Genomic DNA, 17,094 nt, shown 5'->3' with positions numbered 1-17,094 from the left:
TAGAACAAACTCCCATCTACTGGTGTTGTGAGGTGAGTAGTTTAAATGAATTCAAGGAAAAACTAGATAAACTGTTAAAAGGGATGGACAGATGGAATGGGAAGTGTTGGCTTTTTCCTTGGCTGATGCTGTAAACGCTCTCTTTTTTGGATCATTTGCCCCTACTACTCTTATACCAGAAGCTTACTGTCCTAAAGAGATGTATATAACTCAGCCATACTATCTTCTTTAATTAAACTACAAACAGACATGCCACTACCCTTGAACCTTTCCTCGCACGATACGCTGATTTTTCGTCATATGTGGACGACCCCAAATTATATATAACATTGAAAGACACTGAACAGACTCACTTCGTAAATCAGCAAGTCTGTGTCCTGATTAGCAGCCTTGTAGCCCATCTACTGCAAATAGGTCTGCGGCTAAATCAGCTCAAGTCACCTTTCGAAAGAGTCAAAAATGACACCAGAGCCTCTCACAATGGATTGCAGATAAAGAAAGTGAAAACGAAGACTTACTCGGCGATGTGGGCAATTCGACAACTGACAGGATTACTCAACGTCGATGTAGTTGGGAGCCATGTCAAGAAGTGCCTACAACCAAGTGCACCATACGCATCACCAATCTGGTCTTCTACTCCGCTATCGTATGTAAACAGATTCCTGGCAGTACATACTGGACCATGCGTTGTACGAATAGGAACACGGGCAACCCATTCACAATCTACAGGGCTGCTTTACATACCAACCTAAATATCAGTCCCTGGAGAGTTCACATAGCATCCATGACAACACGGCGAGGGAGTGTTGGGGAAGCTGTCGAAGTTAGCTCATGATTTAAAAAAGGTAAGACGCTTATCGGTGTGAATGACCCCCAAGAATTCAAGGATTTATCTCTACTCCACATGCTGGACGCAGTAATGGCATCCCGTACCTATAGTTACATTCTCTACTGTCCACCTCTGCTGTCTAAAGAATTTCTTCCCAAAGAACGCAGTCAACCTTTTTTAATTCATTAGCAATACAGAGTGAATAGCCTCTCTGAAGTCCACAGTTTACTTCAACTATAGAACGGGAGCACCCTTGATGAAACTACTCGGATACAGAAGATGAAAAGAGATTTAATACTATAATTAAGAAATAATATCCTATAAAAAGTGAAAAAAAAGCAACAAAATCACTGTCGAACATTTACTTTTGTAAAGGTACTGTAAATAATTGCCTCGTAATTTCGAATGAAATTTCGTCATTAAGATGGGATTCGAATCCCATCTTAACGACGCAAAGAACTTGTAGGCTTTTAGTTGGTCTCAGGCGAGGATAGCAAGATTCCCCCCAAAGTTTTTGTCCGCAAACAGTTCCGCAACTCTGCTACCCTTTGTGACAGTGCGGGATTTTTTTTTAGTAGCCCGTCTTCTTGTTGCAGGGACGGAAACCTGGAGGCAGCTCCCCTGGTGGTTGCTAAATGGAACAGAACATTACACAATCATTGCGGTTTGTGTAATGTTTTATTATTATTAGTCATTTTATTGTTATTAGTTGTATGGCGCAAGGAAGCCTCAGGCTTACTGCACCAGCCAAAAAAAAAAAAATACCCTGAGAGAGATGGAGATCACCAAGATATTCAGCTCAGGACCTTGGGTGTGCCAAACCCATACTCACAACGTGAGAGTCCTTGGGATGTCACAGAAAGTTACAAGTTTGCTTTTTAAAAGCAAACCACACTTGCTTTTAAAAAGAAGCAAGCTTATACAGAATCGGCAAAAAAAATTCACACATAACCCGTCCATCCCTTTTAACAGTTTGTCTAGTTCTTCCTTGAAATTATTCAAGGGAGAACTAAAAATTACCCACTTCCACAACAGCGGGTGAAAGTTATTTCCAAGAATCAACCACCCGCTGACGGAAAGCAAATTCACGCACATCTATTCGGCAACCATCCTTACGTGGCTTAGATTTCCTCTCATCACACGCCAGCACAGAGGATATGAATTCCCATTCGGGTGCCGCACTTACATTAAACGCATTGAATAAAAATTTGCATTATTTGGAACGAAAGCATAGCGCAATGAGGGTCGGCACCCTAGCAGACCAATTGTACGCTTTAATACATTAAATAAGATTCTAAGCGTGTTATCATCACACTACAGCAAATCTCGTGATCACCACTACCGTTGCAAAAGTAATCACCATCACCACTCCCGAAGCAGAACGATGCAAGCCTAGCGGATGACGAAAGAACTATAAAACTGCGAAAAGGGTCAGCAGCAGCAGTCAGCGCCGTGCCGGATGCTGTGAAGAGACGGAAGAGCAACGCAACAGTTACACCAACACTCAGTTGGGGGTAAACTGCTGAAAACAAGTTTTCAACGGTCCTCAAAAGAAAACCGAAAAGATGACAATCTTTTCAGTTGAGGGAGGAGGGTTACATTATCTCCGAAGGTGCCTGTAATAAACGTGACATTGGCAATCCACAAGAGATAAAAAACGAGCGCGAAGAGTGTTCAGAGAAACCGAAATACCAGCGCATTGTCCTAACAAAATTTCCAGGAAATATTGTGCTGTAGGATGGCTTCTAGGGTTTCAAGAGGGGCCATCGGTTATAGTGCAGAAAGCAATCCATAACCAGTTTCATAATCACGAATGACCCTCCCAGAGTCCTGATCCGAATCCCACCGAACGCCATTAAAACGAGAGAAAGGAAGATTAGGGAGAGTTCATTTAAAGCAGGCTAATTGCTGCAATGCTGACTGCACTCCTAGAGTAGTGAAATGGCTAGTCTACAGGTCTTTTTTGACTTTCTGTAGTTGTGATTTGACTACAAGTCAAATCACAACTACAGAATTAAAGCATACTACAGTATGCTTTAATACCGAGAAGTATAATCATTTGTGTCGAAATGGTCTCATAAAAAAAGAAAACCATTTAAGTCAATTAGGAAATTTCTCGCTTTCGATGTAAACTAATTTAATTCTTTTGGTCATTTTCTAATTAAAATGAATATCTCTACTACAATATTAAATATACACTGCCTTACAACATTATATATATTGAGTACGACCATTGAATACAGTATCAACTTCTGAAGAATACTTCCTACTGTGGACACCGTAATCTCGCTCTGCTTCTCCAGCAAGGCTGCAGCCAGTTCTCTGATTCAATTAGGCCTTCTTGTTCTGGATTGCTCTGAAATTTTCCAAAATATCCCAAAAGGTATTCTATTGTCGGACCCGGAAGTGACAAGCAAATCCCATCATCACATATGGGAGCTCAACACCCAAGGAATCGCCCCATTATTCACCTCAAATTGCTGTTCTCACGACCGTGATATATAGTAATGTTTCGGTGTTACCAATACGGCTCCTCTCCAAGCCCTTGGGTAGCACAGTTCGTATAGTCACCGTCCTCCCCATACAGGATGGAAAAGAACAGAGTTTGAATCCCGTCAATAACGCAGGAATTTTTATGGGTCCTTTTCACAATATGGATAAGTTAGTCGGTCTCAGGCTAGGGTAGCAATTTTTTCTCCCGGAAACTCTGGTTTTTCATCTAGCAAACCGAACACAGAACACTCACAATTTATAGACATGTTAAGGCACAATATGGCCATGGTCGCAGATGTACTAAACTAGTACAATCAGCTTCTCCCCAAAGAACTGACAATTCACCAAATGGACAAGTCAAACCATGCAAAACAGGTGCATGTATTTTTCAACCATCTACTAAATTTCACCGTTGTACTGTTCTTGGGCATTCACCACACCCGCTTGAATTGGGCTACACAGCCCAAGCAATCCGGTGCCTGGACTATGTAGCCCAATTCATCACTCCCCACGTTCGGTCAGTGCTGCAATGTCTAATGTAGTGTTTTCTGAACTTCTGATGCCGACACACACAATATACGTACCAAAACATAATTCTACATCCTACTCTTTTTTTTCCTTAACAAAAACTGTTGATGATAAATGCAACTGTACGCAACCTCCTTTGTTTTGAACAAAAACATGTAAAATTAAAAACTCCTTGCCCTGCTCTGGCAACCCGTCTGCACTGCTCAGAGAAATTCATATTCAACTGCACAATTACCCCCAGTTCTTTGGCAGTCGGATATTAAGTTCTCGGAGCAGTGCAGATAGGCTGCCAGGGCAGGTCATGGAGTTTTGTCAATGATATTTAGGAATTTTGCTAGCAGAGACAAGGAGGTGATTATCCCTTTGTATAAGGCTACATCTTGAGTACTGCGTCCAAGTCTGGGCTCAGTACTTGCTAAACAGTTGCAAACTTAACAGGACTCACATTAGCATAGGCATAGGATGCAAGAAAGCAAGCTTATACAGCCTCAGTCAAAAAAAAAAAAAAAAAAAAAAAAACCGCTTCTCATTAGACCCATCCATTCGCTCCAAAAGTTTATCCAGTTCTTCTTTGAACTGTTTAAGCTATCAACTTCGACAATGACAGATGGAAGTTTGTTCCATCAATCAACTACTCGCTGGCCAAATGCAGATTTCCGCACTTCTATTCTGCAACTGTCTTTCCTCAATTTCAATTTATGCTAAGATGCATTTAGGGCTAAAGCCTCAAGCTGCGAGCAAATTTAGACTATGTATATATTAAGTGCAATAGCATCATTAATACACAGCCATTTCTGAATAAATGGAATATTTATAAGGCGGCATCGTTTTAAGTTATATCATATATTGTGAATACCTTCACAACAAGTTGCCATGATATTGCACTACTTGGAATAAGTAACGCTTCACCTCTATGGCGGCGACGCCGATCATCTCACAACACAACAGCAGCAAATTTGTATAGATAATGACAATTACCACATTGACTCTGTGGAGGAAGAATTTAACACTGAAGAACTGCAGCAAGCCCTTGGCAAAATGAAGGATAAAAAATCCCCAGGATTAGATCGCATTGAACCAGAAATACTAAAAAAGGTCGCCCAGGTAAATCCCCAATTTCTGCTTAACCTGTTCAATAAATGCCTAACCCAGGGATCCTTCCCAGAAAGCTGGAAAATAGCTGAATTAAAGTTAATACTGAAAAATCCATCGAAGCCTCCAGAACAGCCTAACTCATACCGACCCATTGCCCTCTTGTCCACATTGAGCAAACTACTTGAACGCCTCCTCCATACCAGACTCCTAACACACTACACAGAAGCTGGCCTACAATCCAATTCACAGTATGGATTTCGCCCAGGACGCTGCACAGAGGATGCTCTCTACCAAATAACCCAAGCTGCAGCCAACACTAATTACAAGTACTTTCTCCTCATAACCATTGACTTTGCCGGGGCCTTTGACATGCTCTGGTGGCCAAGCATTCTTCGCAGGCTAAGATTGGCACGCATACCAGCCAACTTATACAGGTGTATAGAAAGTTACCTTTCCAACAGGAAGATCACCATTTCCTCACCATACCAGAAGCTCACCAAATCTATCTACAGAGGCTGCCCACAGGGTTCGGTCCTCGGCCCGTTCCTCTGGAACATCGTCCTTGATGAGTTACTTGATCTGGATCTGGGCTCTGTTACTATCCAAGCATTCGCAGATGATATTACCATCTCCATCGCAGCGGACACCAGAGCAGCTCTCGAGGCCGCTGGAAATCAGGCACTACAGATCTTACAGGACTGGGCAACTCTACACAAGCTCCGGATTTCTCCACAGAAGACACAATCCATACTTCTCAAAGGCACCCTACAAATATCAAGGCCACCTCAGATCAAGGTACAAGGAAAAACCATCAAGCTGGTAACTTCCCTAAAACACCTGGGTATCATCCTGGATTCAAAGCTCTCCTTCTTCCCACACCTCTCATACCTTCAAGTAAAAATCAGAAATTATGCAGCCTTAATCGTCCGAGTAAGCAGGTGTGACTGGGGTCTGAACCGGAGAACACTCAAACTCCTGTATAACACTATATTCCTCCCTGTTATTACATACGGATCTGGGATTTGGTACCATAGAGCAATAATTGTTCGCAATAAAAGCAAACTGGAAACAATTCAGCGAAGTATACTGCTTGCCATTACCAGGGCCTGTTGCACAGTAAGTTCTCCGGCCCTACAGGTTCTTGCAGGTGTCCTCCCCCTTGACTTGGAGGTTATCCGTCGAGGATTGCACTACTGCCTGTCGCGGGGAATCCCAGCTACCATCTTTGGACATACCATCGACACCCGCACTGACTGCAAGCAAGAAAAGAAAAAACTAGCTGCCATGCTACTACAAATCTGGCAGACAAGATGGGAGGAGACGGACAAGGGCCTAATAACTAAGAAATTCATCCCGGATGTCAAACTAGTTTATCCAAAGTCGCCGCCTTGGTTCTCTCCTGGCCTCTACTGTACATATATTATAACTGGACACGGCTCTATAAATCATAAGTTGACTACCTTGGGAATCATCAATAACCCCTACTGTACATGTGGAGAAATTGAAGATTGGGACCATCTTCTTTATAACTGCCCAATTTATAACGATCTTCGAGGAACACTGTACACCAGGCTACAACACATACCTCAAGGACAGGAGCACCTGCTGATTTCTGAAGAACAATATTATAAATCATTAACGGAGTACGTACAGAACCTCTTTTCTAGGCGTAGGACTCTACAACCAACTCAAGCCAGGGATAGAAACTTGTAAAGGACTTACTCAAACTCGAAATAAAAAAAAATCTGTACTTGACTGTTTTACCAGTATCGACTTGCTAACCCTGGAACATCCAAAGTAGGATTACCTGCTAACTTTCCATATGGTTTGGTAGGCTCCAGTGGTCTTGACCACTCCACCGCAAAATATAAGTCACACTCAGCACTCTCGCTGAGTGGTTTTTCTACCCTTCTGGAGTTATCCCCTCCCCTTTTCTCCTGGTGGGGCATATGCTCCACTGTCAATTTATGGGATGCCCTTACCTACATCCCCTTACTCTTACTTTCATCCCCCATCTTCTTCCGTACACCCTGTACTGCCGCACTCTACCTTATATTTTATTTATTTTTATTATTTATATACTTTTTATTTTATTTTATTATTATTATTATTTTTTTAATTTAATTTATTTTTTTTATTATTTTTTTTTATTTTTTTTATTTTATTATTTTTTTTATTTATTTATTTTTTTTATTAATTTTTTATTTTATTATTATTATTTTTTTTTATTTATTATTTTATTTTTTTATTTATTTTTATTTTTTTTATTTATTTATTTTATTTATTATTTATTATTTTTTTTTTTTTATTTTATTTTTTTTTTAATTGGTCTCCGTTCAGGAAGCTCAGGCGACTCTGACGGAGACCTGCCAGAGAATAATGGGCAGCCTGGCTACCTCCTAGTGGTGTGTGCGGGCAACGTGGGGTTCCACCAGGGGCCCTGCGGCCAAATGCCAGGACATACAACAGAACCCAACACAAAACTACACATTCAACACACTACACTTTTTCTGGCATTTACAGTGTTCTGTATTTCTTCACAGTGTACATATGGCGCAGATGTGGGAAACCACAGGTGGCGCCCGACCCTAACACTATGCACACTATATTCACCTCTATGGCACTGTCCAGGCTGATCAAAATGAAACCACTAACTGGACTGACTGTCAGTGCCATCATAAATAAGCTCTTCCCAGACGACAACCCTCAGAATGACTTGCCGGAACACAAAAGTATCCGGAAGAAGAATTCCAAATATATAACACAGACCCAAGCTGAACCCTTCACCGGTCTGGAATTGAATCAGGTCCTCAAAAAAGTAAATACGAAAAAGTGCCCGGGACTGGATTTAATTGAATATGCCTTCATCATTAGATTTCACAAATTAAAGCCAGAACATCTTCTATTATTGTACAATAAATGCCTCCAAAAATCAAAGTTCCCCCAGCCCTGGAAGGTTGCACTTCTCCGCCTAATACCAAAACCAAATAAACCAATAACAAACCCTCGTTCATACAGACCAATTGCCCTGCTGGCAAACTTGGGCAAGACCTTGGAAAGACTAATGGCCATCCGAATCAAGAATCTCTTTCTCTCCAAAGGTATGATTTCACCAGCCCAATATGGATTCACCCATGGCAGATCATGTGAAGATGCCCTCTCTGATTTGATCCTGCATCTGGAAACTTCGCAATCCAAATATGAACTCGCTCTGTTTATTGACTTCGAGGGGGCCTTCGATAATGTATGGTGGGAAAGTGCACTGGAACGTCTTCGCACAGCAGAATGTCCAAACAATCTTTACTGGCTGTTCAGAAGCTACTTCTCACAACGTACAATAGTAGTTAAGTCAAAATATCACAAAGTCCTTAAACCCATCCACCGTGGGTGTCCCCAGGGCTCTGTCCTGGAGCCCTTGGTGTGGAATATGGTGCTCCAGAGCTGGCTCAGTAACAGTTTTGAAAAAACGAAAATCATAGCATTCGCCGACGACCTCACCATCGTGGTCGCTGGTCATTCCAGAGCAGCCCTCGAATCCACAGCACAGCGAGTACTCAACCATCTCTCTACCTGGAGAACAATCAACAAATTGCAAATCAACCCTGCCAAAACTAAGATGATGGTGTTTAAAAACCGACTCGACTTGCGAAGGCCTCCCCAGGTCAAAATCAACGGAACCCAGCTAACCTTCGTAGAACAGACAAAAGTCCTGGGAGTAGTAATAGACAACCGTCTGTCTTTCTTCCCCCATCTACAGCATCTGAGTTCCAAGACCCAAAAGTTCTCCGCCGCAATTATACGGATCTCAAGAAGTGAGTGGGGACTATCAAAACGAACCCTTCTTCTTTATTATAAAGCTGTCTTTCTCCTAATAGTAACCTATGCTGCCGGGGTCTGGTTTCACAGAGTTCCCATCATTAAGATGAAAGAAAAGCTAAACTCTATACAAAGAGCTATGTTACTGGCGACCCATCGAATCTGCCGTACAGTCTCTACAGCAGCTCTCCAAGTTATAGCAGGCACCCTCCCTCTCGACCTTTACACAATCTACAAGGGGCTCTGCTATCGAATTAAAAAAAGGTATTCCGGCAACGATCCTGGATATAGAACTCTCACTAACTACAGATATAAAGCAGGAGAAATCTCGATGTCTCAATAAACTCTTCAATGTATGGCAGACCAGATGGGATTCTTCTACTGTAGGGGTTGAAACTCGGAGTTTTCTTCCGGAGGTAACCTTCGCAATCACTAAAAATAACGCCTGATGGTTCTCCCTCAGCCTCGAATCATCCTTTCTCCTTACCGGACACGGTTCTCTAAATGAGAAACTGCATACACTGGGACTCATCGACACTCCCTACTGCTTTTGCGGACAAAGTGAAAGTTGGAAACACTTGCTTCTGGAGTGTGTACATTACAACGACATCAGAAACCGTCTCCAGAATAAGATCCAGGAGATCTGCATCAACTGATATGTACCCAAAACAACCTCGAAGCCTTCCAGACCTTTGCAGCTGAGGTATTTGCCTGGAGGAGGACACTGATCGTCAATCACCGACGTGGAAATGCCGATCATTAACAATTCCAGTGCCAACTGAAAGTCACCCCTTCTACTGACTATTTTTTTTTTTTTTTCCTAACCTCCGTTCTGCATTGTTTCCGGGTCCTGCCCTGAAACTAGGAGCAGCTTTGGCTCACCTTTTCTTCTTTCCCACTCTGTGCAGGATAGATAACCACTCTCCCATTTTTTTTTTTTTTTTTTTTCATTCTCTCTCTGCTGGCACCCGATTTACATCTCTCTCTTCACTGTAGCCAGGGTGTGGGATTAAAATTATTTATTTATTCTTTAATTATTTTTATTTTATTATTATTTTTATTTATTCTTTTTTATTTTTCCTCAAACCTGCATTCTGCACTGTTTCCGGGTCCTGCCCTGGAACTAGGAGCAGCCTTGGCTCACCTTTTCTTCTTTTTCCCTCTGTGCAGGATAGATAACCACTCTCACATTTTTTTTTCCCCTCTTACTCTCTCTCTGCTGGCACCCCGACTTACATCTTCCTCTTCACTGTGGGATTAAAATTATTTAATTATTCTTTAATTATTATTTTTTTTTTCATTTACTTAGCTTCATTTTTTTTTTTTTTTTTTTTTTTTAACTCGTGCTCTGTTCTGACAACTGGGATGTGGACTATCATTGGTGCCAGACAGCTCTTTTTTTTTTTTTTCCCCCCCATCAGAGGGAATTTATTTTATTTTTCTTATTTTATTTAATTATTTATTTTATTATTATATTTTTTATTTTTTTTATTTATTTATTATTATTTTTTTTTAATTTATTTATTTATTATTATTATTTTTTATTTTTCTATTTTTTTTTTTTTTTTCACCACGGGAAATACATTTTGTTTCTGTTTTTAGTTTAATTTTTATTTTATTTATTTATTTTTTATTATTATTATTTTTTTCCCTCTCTGGAGTGGGCCCCCAGAGAAATCTGGCCCACCTTTTGGCAACATCAGGTGGTTCAGAGTCTCGTATCGAGACAGTACGTGCTCCATTGGGACTGGCCCACCTTCCCGTGGTGTGGACGAGTACCCAGAATCATCTGTCCAGGTGACTGATGCTTCTGGGTAGCCAAGCGGTCAGAACATAACAACAGAACACACATAATACACACAAACCGACGTCACACACATCTGGCCCATTTGTAGTGATACTGTTCTTCACAGAGATACGAGGCGGAGTTGAACTCACGTTCTAGGAGCCGCCCTTTACAAAAACACATGTCCACATGTCCATGTCACCTAAGGAGAAGACTAATGTTACTTATTCTCAGATAGGTACCACCATCCAGACGGCACCGTTTCATAACTGTTTTGCCATCATTGAATCACTTGGGTACCTACCCATCCACCGAAGAAGGGCCAAATAGCCCTGAAACGGCACCAGGGGGACCCTGATAATGTCAGGAGTTTCCAAGAATAGGTAACAACAGCCTTCTCAACTGGGGAAGCGTTGCCTATTCGAGGAGTTTGAGTTGAAGGAGTTACTGTCCCTTTCATTCTTCTACACCGTTTCTTTTCCTCTTCCACTCCTATCTGAGAATAAGTAACATTAGTCTTCTCCTTAAGTGGAGCGTTACTTATTCGAAGTAGTGCAATATCATGGCAACTCGTTGTGAAGGTATTCACAATATGAGATATAACTTAAAACGATGCCGCCTTATAAATATTCTGTTTATTCAGAAATGGCTGTGTATTAATGATGCACTTAATATATACATAGTTTCAATTTATGCTCCTTCAGGTTCGTAATCTGAGCAACCAGAAGAATCCCATCAGCACTGAGCTTGCTCAAGCCATACAAGGCCTTGTACTTGAAGATATTATCAAACCATTCAAGGCCTTACTAACATAACCTAACCGGTACACTTCAATCAGATCACCTCGCAGGTGCCTAGTCTCCAGACGCTGCAATTTGCACAATTTAAGCCTTTATTCCCCTCACCATTCTTGTTGCCCCCCCTCTCTGTTCTAGTTCTAGCAATTCATCCTTCCTAAAACGAGGCCTTCAGACCTGAGTGCAGTATTCAAGGTGTGTCCTGACCATTACCTTATAAAAAGGAATAATCATCTCCTTATTCCGTTCCACTAATATGTTGTAGAAACATAGTGGACATTTAGATCACACCAGACATGATCACGCTGATCAATAAATAATACGCCTTGGCTTCCTTTCACCGGAAACTAGTTTTCCAGTATTCAGCAACTTGTCCCTTTGCTGCCAATCAAACTCAGCAATCTCTCATTGGTTTTCCGTCATCATGATTGACAGCTCCCCAATAAACGGGTCAAACTTCTTAGAAGAAAAGTGAGCACGTGTTTTTCATTAAGAATTGCGAACCCTAGGGGCTCACATCTGGTGAATATTGACTTGGCACACCCAGGGTCCAGAGCAGGATACCATCATTCTTCTCTTTCTTTGTGATGCCCTTCTGACTCTGTCTCTCTCTGGGTAACTCTTATCTGTTAACTCTTAGAGTTCTTATCTGTTACCCGAACTGGACGTATTATCTAGATGTTCTGGGGCCAAAGACGTTTCAAGTGAGCAGGTAGCTAATATCAGGGAAGAGAGCCTAAAAAACTTCAAGGGTTGTGTTAGGGTTGTTAAATATACAAGAACAGTAAATCTTAATTGTTTATACAGTAACGTTAGAAGTGTCGTCAATAAAATGAGCGAATTCGAACTGCTGGTTAAAACAAGTAACGCGGACATAATAGGGCTTACAGAGACGTGGTGCCACCCGGAAATTGGGGATGATGAGTTTCAGTACGGCTTGTATAATGTATTTAGGAAGGATAGAGTAGATAGAAGGGGTGGTGGGGTAATGCTTCTTATCAGAAGCAGCCTGAGTGCGACGATAGCTTTCCCAGATTCAGACATTTCACATGCTAGTATAGAGTCTGTATGGTGTGAGATAGTTGGAAACAAAGGTACAATGCGAGTAGGAGTAATCTACAGACCAGGTGATTGTGAAGACTATGACAAAAGCCTCTACATGCAAATGGAATGGGCAAGTAAGCGTCAATGTCTTATTATGGGTGATTTCAATTTGCCTCTAATTGATTGGAGTAAATGGGAAGGAAACTCGACATGGGGAACAAAATTTTTAAATCAACTAGATGACTGTTATTTGTATCAACATGTCAGGGAAAGTACTAGAGAAAAGAATATCCTAGACCTCATCATCACACATGAATCAGATGACATAACAGGGCTGACAGTAGAGGAACCAGTAGCAGGAAGTGATCACGGAGTTCTACGGTGGATGATGACGAGAGAGGTAGCAGAAGTAAAAGGCAAAGGAATGGGTTTTAATTTCAGAAAAGGAAATTACGATGCCTTAAGGTACTACATGGCCTCTATTAACTGGGTAGATATCGCGCAGAGAATGAATACATTTGAACTGTGGTACACTTTTAAAACATTAATCACCGATGCCTTGAATGCGTATATACCATTAAAAAAATACTCCACGAGAAGGGTTCCAAGTTGGATGAATAGTGAAGTTGCCGCATTACTTGAGCAGAAAAAGGTGGCATGGAAAGGTTACAGAGCATTAAAAAGTACTGAAGCCTATAACAGCTACAAGGTGATGTGTAATAGAGCCACAGAAAAGGTTCGACAGGCAAAGGCAGTTTATGAGAAATCACTAGCAAACAGAGCAAAGAGGGGGGATAAAGAATTCTTCACATATATAAATGCCAAGAAGAGCAGGACAAACCAGATCGGACCTTTACGTAAGGGAAAGGGGATAGTAATAAATACACCAGCTGCCGTTGCAGATGAACTCAGTTATTTTGCATCGATATTTACAAATGAAAAGCCTTTTGTGACAATGGGAAATTGTGGGAGCGAAGTTAAAAAATATGTAATTAATGATATTGAAATTTCGCAAGATTATCTAATGAAAAAACTTTCAAGCCTACAGACTAGTAAGGCTCCTGGAGTTGATGGAATATACCCTATAATCTTGAGAGAGGCGGCAAGCGAGTGCATTGAACCACTGAGGCTGGTTATGCGAGCATCACTAGACTCTGGGGAGATTCCCTTGGATTGGAAAAGTGCAAATGTATCTCCCATACATAAGGGTGGCTCTAAAAGTGAAGTGGGAAATTATCGACCTGTCAGTCTGACTTCAGTAGTAGGGAAAATCATGGAGGCATTGATCAAGGGTGGAATTCAGGATCATTTAGATCGAATTGAAATTCTCAAGGATACTCAGCATGGTTTTGTAAAGGGAAAATCATGTTTAACAAATCTGGTTCGCTATTTCGAAAGGGTCACTCACGAGCTGGATTTAGGGAATAATTTCGACATTGTTTATTTAGATTTCAGCAAAGCTTTTGACTCAGTCCCACATGAGCGGTTGCTTTATAAGCTGGAACAGGTTGGAATCACTGGAAAAATCCTTAGATGGATAGAAGGATGGCTTCAGGGCAGGAGGCAGAGGGTTGTGATAAATGGCTATTCCTCAGATTGGGTTGATGTAAGAAGTGGGGTTCCCCAAGGATCAGTATTAGGACCACTGTTGTTTTTAATTTTCATAAACGACATTGATGAAGGGATAGAGGGCGTGATGTCTAAATTTGCAGATGATGTTAAAATTGGTAGAGTAGTTAATGATCACTGTCAAGCTGGGCTTCTTCAGAGAGACCTAGATAGACTTCAAGAATGGTCAGAAAAATGGCAGCTGTGCTTTAATCCAACAAAGTGTAAGGTATTACACCTGGGAAACAGTAATCCCAAAATAACCTATTCACTTGGTGGAGTTCAACTAAACCCAGTACTGGAGGAAAGGGACTTGGGTGTTACGATACGGTCAGACATGAAATTCTCTGAGCATTGTAAACAGGTTGCAAGGAAGGCCCATGGTGTCCTATCGATGATCTATCGAACTTTTGCAAGTAGAGATAGGGACGTGATAATCCCATTATATAAGGCCTATGTTAGACCACACTTGGAATACTGTGTTCAAGTATGGAGACCGCACCTAAAGAAAGACATCGAGCTTCTTGAAAGGGTGCAAAGAAGGGTAACTCGCCTGGTGAGATCGGCAAAAGGGCGTCCATATGAAGAAAGACTTCGAATATGTGGGTTGCAGAGTTTGGAAACTAGACACCTTAGGGGAGATTTGATTGAGGTGTTTAAGGCTCTGAGAGGCATCAGTAAAATGAATGAGGACAAAATTTTCAAGATTATAAACGATGCTAGAACTAGGGGACATAAATTCAAGTTACGCGGGGAAATGTTTAGATTGGACTGCAGGAAGTTTTATTTTAGCCAGCGAGTTATAAATTACTGGAATAAGTTGCCCTCATGGGTGGTAGAGGCCGACAGTTTGGGGAAATTCAAAGGTCATCTGGATAGTACTTTCGGGGGTAAGGGAAGCGCATAGGATGATAGGATTAATTTCCTTTTTATTTAATTTTTAATTTCATTTTTATTTAATTTTTAATTTCATTTTATTATTTTTATTTATTTATTAATTATTATTATTTATTTATTTATTTAATTTTTGTTTTTATCATTGTTTTGTTCGGATTTTTTTTTTTTTTTTTGGCTGGTGCAGCATAAGCCATAGGCTTTCTTGCACCATACGGCCGTTACTAATACTAATACTAACTCAGAAATTCTCTCTTTTTTGTTTTTTTTTTTGGCTGGTGCAGCAAAAGCCTCAGGCTTCCTTACACTATATGGCTAATAATAATATCTTCAAGTTTAAAATTTCATGTCGGAAATCTCTCCCCTCTCCAAACGATCAAGTTTACCCTGGAAGTAGCAGCTTGAATTTCCTTGTTCAGCCATGACAAAAATAAATGCTATAAGCGACCAATAATATCCGCTCAATAATGTCTGAATCTTTCAAATAATAGAGGAAGTGACAATTTCCTCAGTTACAGGAAACGGGAGCGTACGCAGAAATAACTTATGGGCGTAAAAAGACAGAGGGAGGGAAGACATTCCTGCATAATGATAAAATTATGCAAGAATATCATTTTTTTTTTCTTTTTAAATATACCAAAGTATACCCTCGGTTCACAGTTATAATTCCATAATTTCAATCTTAAATTCTTTGACAACCAAGGACGAAGATGTGTACTTCTATTTCCTTGGGTATATTTTAAACTGTTTTCAAAATTTATCCATATTAATCCCAATTTTAAATTCAAATTAGCAGCCACCCTATCTTAAGCATCAACTGCAGATTATACAAAAAGGTGAGTACCGTAAAAAATATGCTACGCTATTAATTTGAGTCAATTAAATCGGTATCCTAAGAAATTCTACAATTCATTCAATATACCAAAGTTCAAAAAGAGTCATTATTTAATTTCCATGATCCCCAGAAGATCGCACACGAATACCTACGAGGAGTAGGTGTACGAATTTTTGTAAATTTTCGGAGTCTGCTAAAGCAGTACTAAAAATTTTACAAATCCTCTCCTGATCACAAAGTAAATAAATAAATTTTCCTTTTACGCTTCAGAACGACCAGAGGAATGATTCACAAGGATATCATCATTCTTCTCTTTCTTGGTGATTCCTTTCTACCCCTCTATCTTTCTCAGGATTTTTTTTTTTGGCCGGTGCAGCATAAGCCTCAGGCTTCCTTGCACCATATGGCTAATAATAATAATAATGTCTTTGCCCACCTCCGCGTATATAAGTACTGTATTTAAATACAGCATTTATAGATGCAGAAGAGTCATTACTGGGGGCTGGGGTGATTATAAATATGTACTGTATTTTAATTTCCGGGATTTAGATTTCATTACTATTGCGAGGCAAGCTCTCGGATTAATTAGCATTTGCAGCAGAATACAAATGTTCAAAAATAAAAACTAATAAGTTCGAAATGCAATTTCCATTCAATTAGCAGTAATACCAAAGAAGAAAGCAAATTATTCTTGTGTGGGGGGGAGGGGGTTGCAAATAGAAATTAATAATCTGATTATTAATTTCTATTTACGAAGCATATTCATTCAATTAAATAATTGTGACTACATTTTATTAAGATAAACAACTAATAAAAGAATTCATAAACAAAAATTACTTTTTAACAATCTTTTCCACGGTTTTGGTTACTGAAATAACCAAAACTAATTGAGATGCCATTGTCCCCTCTCAATTTCTATAGGGGGATTTTGTCATAAGTATTCTACACAAAATAACGGGGAAAAAAAAAAAACTTACGCGTTCCCTCCACTTCTTCTTTTGCCGTTGTTCCGGCTCAGGTACTATTAGTAGGCGATACATATGGTAAGGTAAGAAAAGCTAATCACACACTTAAAATTCTAAGAAAACGTTAAACTGACAAGCACGTTTCCCTCCTTACCAATATATCCATTAAGGAATCACACTCTCGTCCAACACTCTCTTCCTAAATACATAAGTGAAATTTGGTAAATGTACTGTTGAAATAATTAAAAACTAATTATTATTTTTAATTAAATAACTTAAAAAAGTTTAAATCTATAAAAACATTTTTAATGCGCGTTTAATATGAAACTGTCTCGCTTATGCCTATAATTTCCGCAACACGGCGTACTTTAATACGAAGCTTCATAATTATTTAAGGACTTAAA

The 17,094-nt window shown here is 40.1% G+C and overlaps 1 protein-coding gene across 1 annotated transcript in view; it reads right to left on the bottom strand.

Annotated features, from left to right (window-relative positions):
- The window catches only part of LOC150087568 (BAG family molecular chaperone regulator 2), an 85,371-nt gene extending 68,558 nt beyond the window's left edge, over window positions 1-16,813 (bottom strand). Inside the window, exon 1 of the mRNA XM_090372131.1 lies at window positions 16,703-16,813. Within this exon, the coding sequence (XP_090228257.1) occupies window positions 16,703-16,765 (63 nt within the window). The 5' untranslated portion in view covers window positions 16,766-16,813. The remainder of the gene's footprint in view (window positions 1-16,702) is intronic.
- Window positions 16,814-17,094: the final 281 nt, after the last annotated feature.

The sequence above is a fragment of the Mastigoproctus giganteus genome, chromosome 4, assembly GCF_048544385.1.
Source record: "Mastigoproctus giganteus isolate SK-2022 chromosome 4, ASM4854438v1, whole genome shotgun sequence".
NCBI lineage: Eukaryota > Metazoa > Arthropoda > Arachnida > Uropygi > Thelyphonidae > Mastigoproctus > Mastigoproctus giganteus.
This window is presented reverse-complemented; position numbering and strand designations above follow the sequence as displayed.